The sequence below is a fragment of the Pungitius pungitius genome, chromosome 5 (genome assembly GCF_949316345.1).
Source record: "Pungitius pungitius chromosome 5, fPunPun2.1, whole genome shotgun sequence".
NCBI classification, from domain to species: Eukaryota; Metazoa; Chordata; class Actinopteri; order Perciformes; family Gasterosteidae; genus Pungitius; species Pungitius pungitius.
In genome coordinates this window covers 2,412,940-2,427,782 of record NC_084904.1, presented here as the reverse complement: position 1 = coordinate 2,427,782, position 14,843 = coordinate 2,412,940, and the positions used below count along the sequence as shown (strand labels likewise).

At 43.7% G+C, this 14,843-nt stretch overlaps 1 protein-coding gene across 4 annotated transcripts; it reads right to left on the bottom strand.

Moving 5' to 3' along the window:
- Positions 1 to 930: 930 nt before the first annotated feature.
- On the bottom strand, positions 931 to 12,920 carry ercc6l2 (excision repair cross-complementation group 6-like 2). Of its 4 annotated transcripts, none has more exons than XM_037483158.2 (20): positions 12,618 to 12,920; positions 11,767 to 12,203; positions 11,549 to 11,665; positions 11,193 to 11,386; positions 10,971 to 11,064; positions 10,766 to 10,833; positions 10,415 to 10,622; positions 10,157 to 10,297; positions 9,830 to 9,946; positions 9,605 to 9,724; positions 9,452 to 9,523; positions 8,550 to 8,695; positions 8,337 to 8,432; positions 8,066 to 8,165; positions 7,812 to 7,964; positions 7,406 to 7,498; positions 4,875 to 5,907; positions 4,626 to 4,780; positions 4,024 to 4,181; positions 931 to 2,276 (listed from the first exon to the last, which is right to left on the bottom strand). In XM_037483158.2, the coding sequence occupies exons 1-20, from the start codon at positions 12,643 to 12,645 to the stop codon at positions 1,127 to 1,129; spliced, it is 4,680 nt and encodes a 1,559-aa protein (XP_037339055.2). In that variant the 5' UTR covers positions 12,646 to 12,920; the 3' UTR covers positions 931 to 1,126. The 4 variants fall into 4 exon arrangements, with proteins under 4 accessions (XP_037339055.2, XP_037339057.2, XP_037339058.2 ...); XM_037483161.2 differs by having other exon boundaries at positions 2,136 to 3,087; XM_062562239.1 differs by lacking the exon at positions 931 to 2,276 and adding an exon at positions 3,126 to 3,621.
- Positions 12,921 to 14,843: the final 1,923 nt, after the last annotated feature.

Sequence of the window (14,843 nt, the reverse complement as noted above, 5' to 3'; positions counted from 1 at the left end):
TTACACGAGAAGTTGATGACAGCGTTGTTTGGTTGCCGTCGATCAAATCTGAAGGTCCGATATGCACACAGCCCACTGTAGAGTTTAATTAAAACTTGTGATTCATTTAAACAAAAATGACACTCAAAAATGTATTTTTTTCCCATCACTCTAACGTATTTTATGTATTGCTTTAATGTTTTATGCACTAGTTTCTCAATCAGCGACAGATGGCTTACCTTATTAACACATTGCAGAGTGAACGTGTGGAAACCTGAGCCAAAGAGGACCGGAGGTCCGGGTCAGCACGGGTCGACGCCCCCATTCACAGCTTTTTACAAATCAATTCAAACACAGTGTCACAGTCCGACTTCTGCAAATAAACCCACGTCGCCGGGGGGCCGCTCCGTCCGACTGTCAAGTTCAGAACAGACTCACAGACACCCAGGCTGTAGTGGCACCAAGTATAAACAGACTTCGCACCCTGCCCTTGACAAAAAGAGAGGAGACACTAATGGGAGAAGTGGAAAAACCACGCTGTCCCCTTGGTGGTATTTCTCCTCCGGGGTATGAAATCATATCCCATCATCAAGACGTGACTTGAGACGTTGTCACAGATCACTCATGGTGGGAAGTCCCACTCCGGATCTTTGGAGGAAGAAAAAATGATCATACAATAGTTCCACCTTTCACCATGTGAGACTTTTCCAATTTGTCCTTTTCATTTTTTTTCTGACTTTTTTGCAATACAACAATGAATTAATTGACTTGTTAGTTGCAGCCACAAAGGACTTATTTGGTCATTGAGATTTGTTCTTCTTGGCTTAAATTTCCTACCTTTTGTACCTTTTGAGCAAATGCCTCTGTGTTCACATGATATAGTTCCCTTCCAGAGGTTGTGTACGTTAAGACGGCAAGTTTTGAAGCAGAACAATTAGGCAATTACAAAGTTTTGTTTTATTTGAGTAACAGTGCCTCTGATGATTTTAAATTATTATGGCAAATAAGAATAGACAGCAAAGAAAGACATTTAAAAAGAATAAAATCTAAAAATCCAAAGCAGAAAAAAAACTGCTTTAAATATCCCTTCAGAGCTGAAAAAGTAAAAAGTACAGAAGTGAAAACCTTGACACTATTAATTGTTGCATCATTTCTTCCACAGGAACTTCTCATTGGTCTTCCAGAGACTCTTGCTCTCACGTTTCCCAGACCCACCTCGAGCTGCAAAGTTAGTGTTGACACAAACCCTCTGCACCTCCGCCGGGTCCGTTAACCGGTTGATGCTCTCCTCGTTACCCTCATTCAAGATGTCCCAGAAGTCTTTGCGACTGCCCTTTGGTACCACGTGGAGTCCGGGTGCTTTGTTTGGAGAGTCTGCGGACGGAGACGGCGTAGTGAGACGCGTGCTCGCTGGCACGGAGGAGAGGGCGGCGGGTGCTTTTGGAGCACCCCGGTGTTTGGGTTTCAACAGATCGTCGAGGATGGAGGTGTCTCCTATCAGGTCTGTGAGGAGGGAACGACGAGGTGCGTTCTGCTCTTTCTCCCCCCCCCGTGCGGTGGGTTTGGATGACGTGGTGGACCCGCCATGGCTGAGGTCCGGAGAAGAAGGGATACGCTTGTCTGTGCACTTCTGGAACGCCGTGACCTCCACAGACCCCAGACCACTGGTGCTGGCCTCATCCAAGCCAAGACCACCACCAGCTCCAAGGGCACCAGAACTAGAAACACTACCCCTCTTTGTCCTCTTATGTCCTCTGGCACTGCAGGCAGTCTCCTCCTGCTCCTCTGCCTCAAGCCTCGGAACATCACTAAATGGTTCTAGCACATTCCTTTCAGGGAAATTTGGCTTTTTCTTGGTTGATTCCACATCATTGTGTGGGTGTATCTGCTTTGTCTTGGATTGGGGAACATCATGATGTGGGTGTTGAGACTTTTTCTGTGGCACAGAGACACCGTGCGAGGCTTCAGCCGGAGTTTTAGGTTCAGGGTTCTTGTCCGTGTGTTTAGGCCTTCTCTCGGCTCTTGGAACATCCGTTTGCGGGGTTCGGTTCTGCGTGTGGGATTTTGAGGTGGCTTTCAAGGATGTTGAGGAGGTAAGAGCTGAAGAGGGGCTCTGTGCTGAATCGGGTTGTGGGAAGTTGTTGGAGACGGTGCTGGCCAGGTCGGGGAGGTTCAGTGAAGTGTAATACTCTCGCAGCCAAGACAGCCTCTGGGTTGAGCTTCCTCTCAGAACTTCCCCTGCAAACTGATGGACTGAGGGGAAGTTGAATTTCTCTGCCATTTCTTCCAGCTGCTGCCTGCAGCACACACAAGCACAACGAGGACGCAAAGACGGAAGTGAGTGTGAGAAACCATCCATGCACAAAACAAGTAGTCTTTTTTTGCAATTAATATCACATGCTAATATCCCGTGAATTTAACAGCGTGTTAAACACGCACAGTTAGTCCAAGGTCTAAAAATCTGGCACATGTGAGCATAGAGTAAGAATTGCACAAGGCCTGTATTGTTAATCAGCCATTTTGCAGGTCAGTCAGGCATGGCCTAAGATGGACAGTTCTCCCCAGACTTCTGGCTCATATTCAGAGAGCCATGTGTGAGATGTTTTTCCTCAGCTCCGAGGCGGTCATTAAAACCCTTGTCTGACCAAACTTGGGGACAGAAATACTGTCACTGGTCCCTGGTGATACAGCATGTGGTGGTGATGGCCATTATCAGTTGTGGCTTTCTCTGGAAAAAACAATAAATGAAAGAAACAGCAGTAAAACACAAAATGATGTGGATTTAAATCATAATTGAGGGGATATAATATAACTACTGTGTGTTTTTCACTCCCTGGTGAGCCTCTGGGGGGGGAGATACAAGGGTGGGGTGGGGGGGCAGCAGGACACGTGTGTCTGCACGTGTGCGTAAATGCATGTTAGGACGTGTGTGTGTGTACAGCGGTGTGGGTTTGGAAAGACCTCGGGCGATCATTTTTGGATCGTCTCGGGAGGGCTGTGGTTGTGGAGGGGAAAAACTCTTGCACTGTTGGGCCTGACCATTACTGGGTAATCTTTGGCATGGTGCTGGGAAATAGGTGGGTAGGAGGGAAAGCTCAGAGGTGGTCCCTGGTTAGACACACACACACACACACACACACACACACACACACACACACACACACACACACACACACACACACACACACACACACACACACACACACACACACACACACACACACACACACACACACACACACACACACACACAGGGCCACACACGCATACACAGATTCAATTTCAACAGATGACAGGTCTGATTATTTCTGATTGATATTTTAAAGCTGTCAAACACTTTGGACAGTAAAGAGATGGAATGATCATTCCAATGGGATGCCTGTTGTTGATGATGTCAGACTAAACACTCTCTGGGGAAATACTACATTTATTTTCCTGTTTAAAAGAAAAAAGAAAATCCCTTATAACCAAAAGAAAAGTATAAAACGTTTTCAAAAAGGAAAAAAAAACACTGGGACTTTTAAGTAGGTGTGTTGATTGCAATGTTCCCATACCTGCACCTCAGCTTGTTTGTCACCTGCTGAAATCAAAAGTTGTTTACTTTGTTTCTCAACAGCGGGGACTTTCCTCACCTGAGGTGATCTGCAATTAAACGGAAAAAATACTATTATGACTCCGTTCAACCATTTTCAAAGCCTTCCAAACATCAAATGAGTCTCTCAGAGTCGTCAGGGCAGTATTACTGCACTCGTAATAGCATGTTATATGTAGCCAAAATAGTTCACTGGACAATGGTTTCACCGTCAATGGGATCATATCTTATCATAAATATTAAGTCAAACTGGCTTCACCGAGAAGAATTCCTGCCTTCCGACCTTATTCTTTACAGCCTCTTTCCTCCGTTTAACCACTTGCCTGAATTCCTTTCAGTCACCCCTTGTCTTAATTTACATTTCCCTCAGTTCACCCATGGCATTTTTTTTTACCCTCTCAGCTCCCCCCTCCCCCCTCACCCCCCCCCCCCCTCTGACACTCATTCAGTACCTGTGTATGGCCTTGGGAGTCTCTCCGATGATGAAGGTGGTGTGTCTGGTGTGGTGCACACTCTTGCTGATGAAGGTGACTGGATGGTCCACACTGGGCTTCAGCGGTCTGACAGGAAGGGAGCCCGGCTGACTGTGTGGTGGGCTCAGGGACGGGCTCTGGTGCAATCAAACGAGAAATGTTCATCCTGGCAGAGGATTGCTCCCCACCCATCAGCACAGTGAGATGTGCAGGCTCATGGGGACACGGATGGTCACACCCCAGATCAAAATGAACCTGCGCCCATGCCGTATGTGTTCAAATCCCCTCCCGTCACAGTGAGCGTGTGTGTCGGACACAGTACTGGTCTAGTCTTATTCTGCGTGCCAATATGCCATTGCCAGACATGCTTTTCTTAGAGAAGGAAGCCTAAACGGCAGTTTAATGCAAAGTCTGTGGAGTACAAAGTAATCCTACCATTTTTTCTAAAAAAAAAAACCATTCCTGTTGAGCTTTTCAGATGTAATTGAATTCACCAAATCGAATTTGAGATGGTAGGATGCAATATCATATAATTGAAGAATCACTGAACCAGACTGACAGAACGTCTTGACATTATGTACCTCTTGGGTGCCAAGAAGGCGATTGGCCGGGAGCTGAGAGTACATCTTGCGCTCAAACACGTCTCGTACAGCAGCCCTGCTGATCCTCTCCTCCGCTTTGCTCCCGCCCACCACGCGCTGGTTGGAGTGAGTGTACGCCACCTCGTGTACCCCCCCTGTAAAACAGAAATGGACATCATCAATGATCAAATCCATTCTAAAGTGTAGGAGTAAATAATAATAAATGTTATCCATAAATTGATCTCTCGCCTAGCACAGTGTCAATAGTTCCATTCTTTCCTTTGGACACCGGGGACACCTGGCTTCTTAGATGTGTGAATGCTCTTCGCTCATCTTTTGTCGACTCAAATCTGGATCGTTCCGTCTGTGGAGATGTGAGGCGACCTCTTGTGGATCTCCCTTTCTTAACGGGTGTGTGCTCATCTTCTGAAGACGAGTATGTCTCTATGTCTTCTGTGAATTTGGGTCTGGCCTCGTCCCTTACGTTAGCAGTTTTCCTCTTCCTGTTGCACTCCAGTTCCTCTCTTCCACGGTAACCTACTGTACCATTTGAATTTAAAGCATCCCTCTTGGGCCACGTCTTTGCCTCTACGTCCAAGTCCTCAGATTCATCCGAGTGACCGTCAAAACGGCGCACTTTTGGAACGCGAGTTTTGAGCTTTTTAGGTTTCTTTTCATCCGATGGGGAATTTGTATCACTTTCCTCGTGCACTCTTGTTTTCTTATTTGTCCATCCTTTCGGGCCCTGCCCCTTTCTTTCAGCATCATCACTTTGTTTCAACAGAGGAAACCTCTCTTGTCTCCCCTTATCTCCATTCTCCCCGTCTTCTCTGTCTGAACCACTAGAGATCTCCCCCCTTTTCAATTCCACTTTATGAGGAGAGATTGCACCATTTCTGGATTTGGAGTCCTGACAAATGCCAGACGAGGTACTCTGCATCTTTGGATCCTCAGAATCTTCCTCGGAGGGGCTTTCATCAACATCCGGACTACTGTCCCCTTCTGCTAACTCGGGTTTTCCTTTGACCCTTTGGAGAAGCCTGGAGAAACCGTGCTGCAGGAGACTCATTCGACCAGGACCAGCGGCAGAGTTCCCAGCCCTGTTGCCATTGATTACACTGGGGCTCGTTGCCTTCCTCTTAAGACCCTGCTCATCCTCATCCTCTTCACTTCCACTGCTGAAGTCCAACACCCCCGTGGGGCCCTTCGACACACCTCTCTTCTCCTTTGCTTGCTCATTGTTGGCTACGGGGCCGTCTGTGGACATTGAGTCTTCAGGGCCCTTAAATAAAAGAGCAAAACAAGCAGCTAGAGAAAAGTAGCGACAGATTGGCATAGAAAGCGGAACAATACGTGAATTGTGTGAGAACAAGGAATTTATCGGAGTTCATTTTAATTAACTGTATGAAAATGATTTTGCTACACAATACCACATGTGGGTTAAAGATTCCCTTGTTTGTGCCATCTTTCAGTGGACCAGCGACGACTGTGATACAAAACAGATGTTCACAACAATAAATCATAATAGAAATCAACGTGACATGTCCCGCCCATCATGGAGTAGCAAGAATAAAACATAGGGGTCATAACATTTCCTGGAGTTATAAAGATTGGGCCTTTATGGGAACGGCCACCAACTGTGATTCTTATTTCACAGAAATGTGCCAACTGGATGACTCTTCCCCATTTTGGCTGTGCTGGTGTGTATGTTGGTGCTTACACGCCTCAAGGCTTTCTCTGTGCGTGTTAAGGCACCCCAGTGGATTCTGTATTTTTGAAAGAATCTGAAAGGCCTCAGTGGAGCAGCAGCCCTGTAAAAAGGACCTCGCTGGGAACGGGATGATAAGCGGGTATCACTGTGTAAATAAATAGCTGAAAAGCAGAAGATAGTCTTCAGTGTGGTCTGCTTCCTCCATTAGGACAGATCGGTAATTGCACCCAGCTGTTTCACACAGCATCCAAGAGAGAAGCACAAGGCTAGAACCACATCCCTTAGTTGTGCTAAAATCCCCAAAAATATAGAACTTTTAGGCATCAATTATACCAAATCCAACAAATCTTTTGCACTGGTTTTTTTGGAACAGTATTAAATATTAAAGTTTGTATTTTTCGTATTGAACGAAAAATAGGAGCAATAGTCTGCTTCAATGTAGCCAGTTTGGTTGGATACAATTTGTTACAAGTTTAAAAAGGCTAAAAGAAACTCATGTTCTGCAAACACTCACTGTCACCATGTCTAATACTTCATAGAAGCTTTTAAGTCTAAAGATGATACTGTGAGACAGGCTAGCGAGCTCCAATTTGCTTAAGATATTCCAACCGTTTTCCCACTCTAATAAAAAGCCCCGTGCGAATCAATTGTAACGGCCTCGGCCTCAAACTAACCACAACTGCTGTAAGGAAACTACAAACTTTTTACAGCCACCTTTAAAGCCTGAAGCAGGGCGAGTATGTGATACCAACGGGAAAGATTTGGGCCAGATCCTCAATTCCTCCCTGTAAGTGACATAATGTCATCATAGTTGGGGCATTTTTGAATAACATATAACATTACCAGATAAAGAAAAGGAGGAAGCAATAAAGCAACACGCTCAAGCAAAGAAAACGTTTAAATCACATCGCGTGAGTTGGTTGAGTGACAGAGAGGAAGGTCCCGTCTTTGTGTTATCTACTCTTTCACATGAGAGTGTGTGGGTCACCCGGGGGGAGAAGACGGAGTGAGCGATGGGAAGATGAGTGCCCTAATGTTCTGGGTCTCTAAAAACAGCAGAGCTACTCACGCTAACTTCCTTCGTCGTCTCCTCCTCCTCCTCCTTCTCCTCGCCCGAGTGTGTGCTGCTGGTCATCACACCGGCCTCCACTTGTCCTTCGCGCTGAAAGCGAGACACACGTTTATAGAGGAAAAAAAAATCATTGCACCAATTCATCCTTTAGTTTTCAATTTTACAAATAAAACAAACAGTAAAAAGAATGCCTCTCTAATTCCTCTATCAGAACAAAAATACTAAGTATCAAGAGTGCATTATGACCAGATATGAGTTAACGCCAAAGATTCTTTGTGGACTGTTTTGAGAGACCTTGCATCGTGGCTGGTGAAAAGAATCAGCCGGGACGAGGTGGGTTGAGACAGTAGAACACATCCCCGATTGAACAAACAAACTGTAAAAGTCGTGCAAGCCATCCAACCTCTAGTATCTTGCGGGTGAGGCACGTCCCTTCGGTCTGCAGCCGGAAGAGGTTTTTGATCCCAAAGAGCTCCCCCTTGTGGGCGCCATGACCCTGCACCGCCTCAAAGTACCTTCGCGAACTCTCCCTGCCCACAACTGAGCATTGCAATTGCTGACGGATGGGAAAGGCGGCACAGGAAAATTGCATTACTTATAGAGAGCACTGAGCTCATTTCCAGGAGCAATAGTAGCCATTATCATCTCATCTGGTACCTGTTTGTAAACTTGTCTGAGGTAGATAACCTCCTCCACAGTCCCCAATGAGATCAGCCGAAGAACAGTCACGTCCCTGCACTGACCAATACGATACGCCCTGAAGAGAGACACAAACACATCAACACAACGGCATCGTGCATATTAATAACAGTAGCATGTGATATCGGCCAGCAGAGAATATGACCAGGTGCATTTTACTGGGCGCTACTCTGAGAAGCAGCAACAGAAGAATATACTCTGTGAAGTAGAGATGTGGCCCACAGCTTACCTGTCAATAGCTTGGAGGTCATTGGCTGGGTTCCATGTGGGGTCAAAGAGCACAACCACATTGGCACCCACGAAATTAAGGCCAAGACCACCCGCCCTGATGGAACAAAGAGCCAGTTATCTGCCGGTTCTATGAAATAAGCACCACTATTGGTATTGAAAATATAGAAAACTTAGAAAATACTGCTCCAATGATTGTTATTGTTGGACTAACATGGTGGAAACCAGGCAGAGGTTGACGTGAGAGGAGCTGTTAAACGCTTTGACAATCTGCACTCTCTCTTTGGCTTTGGTGGCTCCGTCCAACCGGCTGTAGTCCAGCCCCTCTGCCATGCAGTAGCTCTCCAGCACATCCAACAGCTGACAGGTTCAAATCACAGAGAACAATACAGAAAGAAGGTTCAAAGCACACTAATCAACCATGCAAAATACTGACAGCTCTGCATGCATCATGTGAATTCACTCATCGCCAAGGGTTTCCAAACACCAGAGTCAAAATAAACAGAATATCCCCAGGCATAGGCATTTATAGATCAACTGCACGGGTCTTTCACAATCAACATTTAACGGACTCTCTGATTACCAAAAAAGCAAAACAAAATAGAAAATATGACCTCAAGAGGCCACGAATGTTGTCCTACTGTCTCAGGCGACAGTAACCATCAGACTCTGCAGAGTGTAATTATCTGTAAAACTCAGACTGCCCTGACTTATGGACTCAAAGGTTAAGGGAGAAAACTATGCCCTCCTGGCACTACTTTATTTCTGTTGACAGGTAACCCAGTTCAGACCAAAGACTTGGAAATCGCTTAAGACCGTTGCAGGAAAAGGTTGCAAAGCTGTGAAGTGTAGCTCAGGTTGACTCAAGCTGGCTGACGGGCTTCGTCTGCGACCCAAGTCGCCAGTGGCCTCCCCCAACAGCCAATCAGCAACTCGTAGCCAGGTCAGCTGGTTAATTCCATTACAAACTTGTTAGCTGCTCTGAATGGCAGTTTTGGACAAAGAGAAGAGCAACTCTTCCATTGCTGCACGATTTAACTAGTCTCACACAAAATACAGTACATCTCCACAACCACGCTTGCAAACGCCAGCTGCCCATACAAACCCAGCCCTCACCTTGGTTGAGAGTGAAAAAAGAAGCACTTTGTCTCGCCTTTGCAGGTAATATTTCAGCAGCTTCTGCAAAACCTGAGAAGAAAACAGATTTGTCAAACCCCAGTGAAACAGCCAATGATGAGGTGACAGAGCCTCTCTTCCAACAATCCAAACCTTCATCTTTCCGCTGTACATCGGGTCCGACAGGGCTTCGAACGCTTTGTCTTTGCATCTCTGCACAAAGTCTGGAATCTTCTGGAATACGTTTGCACAGATGGCACCAACATATTTCTCCTGGGGGACACAATCCAGTCATAGGAGTTCTGACCTCAGTCAGGAAAAACTGTCCATGACAGCTCTTTCGAATGAACCCGGATAGTAAATCAGTTAAAGGGCTACCTGTTTCTTGCTGACGCCTGCAGTGGACTGCAGCAGAGCGACATGGTTTGCAACCTTCCTCAATATGGCCAAGTAACTGAAGTACAACCCCTTCATTTTCACACCTTCTGTGTTTGTCTGCAAGGAAAGAAATCGTATTAGTGCGTTTAATCTTTCATTCTTTCGCCCACATGACGCTGCATTTTAAATTTCAATCTGACCCCACAAAAATATTATTCGCTCGCTCATGTCAGATACATTAAAAAAAACAATTCAATCCTTGCAAATTGAAGCCGGTAACAATTCACAGCATGCAAAGGCACACAGCGGTGAAAGTGTTGCACTGACTTTATAGCAGCAGCTTATGCGGCTACGTCCACTTTGACAGTCACATTTCTCTGAAGACCTCAGCATCAACGTCACATCTTCCGTGTCCAGCACGGTCTGATACACAGTCTGCTGAAAATCCGTCAGAGAGCAATACACCACCTAGGAGAAAACACAGAGATCTTTGAATGTGGCTTTCCAACATCATAGAAAGATCTGCATGTTGATCTGCATGTCATGATGATGGGTTGAAGTATAGTTGAACTTCAACAAATTTACCCGGTCATACTTCTTGGGCAGTTGTTCTCTGATGAGAGCTTTTGTCCTTCTGAGGAACAAGTGGGAAATCATCTTCACCAGGGCTCTGACAGCCTTCCTCCCAGTAGCTAGGGTACGTTTGGTTGCGCTGTGCCTCTGCCCTTTTTCAATTGGATCAGAGTACTTGTTCTTGAAATGGCCTAAGCTGTCCAGACAACCAGGTACGGCCCTAAATAGAATACAGAGTACATTAATGCTAAAAACTGTTTTCAGAAATCACATCCCTTCTTCAAAAGGGAACAAAATGACTGACGTGTTCTTTTAAGTATGCAAATGACAAATACGTTGTAATATAAACGTCTCTCTACCTACCAGTCCATGACACACCACAGCTCTTCAAGGTTGTTCTGTAAGACGGTGCCAGTCAGACCAACTCTGATCTAATGAAAACATGAGTGCAAAGCTAGAATCAAAAGGTTTTAGCAGCTCATCTTGACTGGGATACAATTCAATCAATTCAATCCACCGCTTTAGCACACAAAGTCGAGTTAAACAACGCAATTAAAAACCGTCTTACCTTACACTTCAGATCCTTCATTGCCTGAGTGATCTGAGAGTTTGGATTTTTAATCTTGTGGGCCTCATCCACCACCACAACAGACCAGTCTATGCTGCAAAAGAAAAGGCAATGGTGTATAAAAAAATTGAGAAAAAAAATGTATCACATATTTAAGGAATACATTGTATACAGGAAACATGTCATTGTGTATGTTGAATGTGTGTTGAGCATGGTTCCTACCTATTAAACTGATCCAGACACAGGCGCAGAGTTTCGTAGGTGGTGAGAGCGATCTCGATGCGCCCATTTGGGATGCGAGCCAGCTCCTCTTCTTTCTTCAGCCCGTGCACCACCACACACTGGAAGTGACCCCATGTGTCCAGCTCATCCTTCCAGTTATAAAGCACTGACAGAGGGGCCACAATGAGGAACACCTAGACCGGATCGTGGATATACCAAAATTTTGAGGATGAAAAATAAATACTGCTGCTAGCTGATTGGACGTGCCTAGTTTAAAAAGAACAACTTAATAAACAATACTAATTTTGGATAACACATGAAATGCCTGTTTGTAACTCGCATATTTCGATACTCACTTTGCTGGGTTTACTTTGCTTGGAGGGTATCTGACTCTGCAGAAACTGTGGTCTGTTGTTCTTGATGTCCTCCCATGTGCCCGTTTTGTGCAATACAGCAGCAAGGAATCCAATGACCTGAGAAAAGATCATAGGGGTGGGGAAATGGGCATGTGAGAAAAATGACGAGGACGTTAAAACGATTTGGAAAATGTATGTGCGGCTAATGTACTTTGTACCTGTACAGTTTTTCCCAGGCCCATGTCATCCCCCAGGATACAACCTCGGGAACTGATGTAATTGTTGTAAATGAACCTGATACCTTCTCTCTGGTAATCCCTCAGGTATCTGTTGATGGTGTAGGGGACTCTGTCCCCGTCAACGTCCCTTAACTCGAAGGGGACACATAGCCTGGTGTCTATGACGCTGCTGGGAAACCAAGGTTTCTCCTGGCTGAAGTCATTCATGCTTGGTCTCATGAGTTTTGAGACCGGTACAGCTTTCTCCTCTTCTTCTTCTTCTTCTTCTTTGGCATCTTTATCCAGCTCAGTGAATACCACCCATGCTGTGGTATCATTCTCATGAGAGGTGGAGGTGAGTCTTTTAATGGTAGATTTCCGGAGTGAGCCGTCTTTTGGGTCAGGAGCGAGACATGTGTCACCTTCACACCATGTTGCTATAAAGTAAAAAAGGCATAGATAGTTAACTGCTGAGGAGACATATCTTATACCATATACTTTACCAAAGGAACCGATAGTTTGGATATACCTGGGATGTCGTCAGGGGACAACTGAGATTTGAAGTGATTTTGTTATAATGAACAGGAGAGATGAAAAGAAATGTCATATGAAATAGCATATTCGAATGAAGCAATTGGGGATGTATTTTCCCACCATTATATCATCTAACATTACAATAGTATAGCATTTTAGTTTATCCCATCAAAACACTGGTTTGTCCTATTGATCGAATCAGTCTAAGACTGTTGTTATCCCTGTTGTAAATATGGCTAATTATTAGCAAGCTTTAGAGTTGTATAAACCAGTGTCCAGCTGAAATGCAGCAACGGTTTATAACATGAATTTCAAACCTTTTTCAACTGCATAAGATGAAGCCATCGGGAATGTGTCACATTATGTGTCCTTCCTCTTCTTCGTCGTTGGGAGGAAAAGTCAATGTTACGTTAGCATGCTAGCTAACGTTAGATGGAGTAGCAGAATTTAGCTAACTTATTCCGCAAAGAAAAGGACGGCGACAAAAAAAGAACGAAACACCGATTGTGTTGCTTTATTGTTCGCGTTGGAGAGGCAGACCATAATCTGTGTATAAAAGGGAGACAGACAGAGCAGGAACAGCTGCAGATCCACTGCTGCCTGCTGAATGTTTATCTTTTTTAACATCGAGTAACGCACTTTCGACGCATTTCCTCGATTTCATTTATAATTTACTCTAATAAGGAAATATATTTGATTTAAATCGTTAATATCCGTGTCATTTGTATTCTTAATAATTATTATTATTATTTCTGTTAAAAAGCTATAACGTTTCATATTGTGGTGAAAGTGCTGGATAGAAGTTTATTCACTAAAAACCACAGTTGTAGTCAATTCAAGAGTAGCCAATTCAGTTTTTAGTTAGTTAGTTTAGTTAGTTAATTTAGTCCTATATATACGAAAATAAAAAATTAAATTAAATTTGGATATACTGCTGCTCCAGTAGCTACTTGAAATGTGTATGTTGCAATTAAGTATAATATGCACCTACATGCAAGATGTAAAATGTTGTTGTCCTGTGTGCATTTGTCTGGTACAATAATGATATTAACATGTTTGTATTTTGCATTTGTCTTTTAACCTTGGGTTTTATTATTTATAATATTTATATTTAATCAACATAGTCTTATATAATGGCTTACTGATGCATTACAGAATGGCTATAAGCATAGTTTTGTAACAATAATTGAATTGACCAGGTTTGTGAGAACAGTATTTTGCATTAGCTCACTGTAAGTATTGAATCATCAAGGATTTTAGCATTTAAAAACTTGGTGACTGCATTTTTACCCAGAGGTAAGGTTGGAGTTGAACTATGGAGTAAGAGCACGGACAATCATAATCACAATCATAAAGGCTTACCACAACAGCATCTTCCTGTCAACCAATATTGCTCAACAGTCAAGAGAATAGGGCAGAAAGTGCCATAAGTGCCAGAAAGTGAAAGAAAGGAAGTGATTCAGTGTGGAAGACCCACGATTTTATGGTCGGAATAAATTCAAAAGCAATATGTGTTTATCTGTCCTTTGGGTTGAACATGATGGCCATCAGGAACTGCAAGGTTGTCTGTTGCTGTGTAGAATAGTCAGTGTAAACACACAGTAACACGTCTCAGTTCTCCATCCCCGATTTGACTTTCCCTAAACGTTGGCTGTGGCCCTGCAGATGAGGCACAACCGGGTCTGCTTCTCGCCATGGTACACTGCCATACAAAAATGTAATTTTTTGTTCCTGTTTTCTCAACACTGAGAATTTATAGGGCAGCTGCCGCAGATGTTCTCATAAAGAGAGCCCAAACACTGATGTCAAATGGTTTACATACTGCATTGGATCTCACACACACTCACACACTCTCAATGAACCACAAGGGCCTTTTTCTGGCCTCATTTACAATAATACATTACCGCTCAAGCAGATAGCGTTGGGATAAATAGATCATTGGCTGCAGATAAGAAGTTCTCACAGAAGAGTAGTTGAATATGTTGAGTGGGTTTATTTTCCAAAATGAAGAGTTATTTGATGTCCTGTTCCATACATATACATGTATGTATATTTATTTTCCAGTTTCACATGCACGTTAAGGTTCCGATTACCAGATTCACGTTTTGAATGTTAAATCTTTGTTCCTTGAAAAAGAAAAAAACATTTTTGTGTGGAAGATGCACCAAAGTAGTAACTCCACAGTGTGAAAGTAAATGTGAATTAAAACGTTTCTTCAAGTGAAAGTAGAGCAGATGTATAGTCAGCTAAAAGTACTAAAAGTATCAAATTAAAATTACTCGTAATGCAGAATATTGTTAGCATTTGTCCGTAATCATATTTTAATTCATCATGCTACAGTGTTTGTATGCTAAGAGTATTTCTTCTGAAATGGCGTGTATTAGGAGTGTAAAGATACATGAAATAGAAGAAAATCTCAAGTAAAATACAACTATTTGATGTTAAGCACCTTTCTGACGCTTTGTGGTATTTGAAGATGCTAAATAAGGTAAATTTCCCCACATTTTATTTATCATCTTTACAAAAGGGCAGTTTTAGTAAAC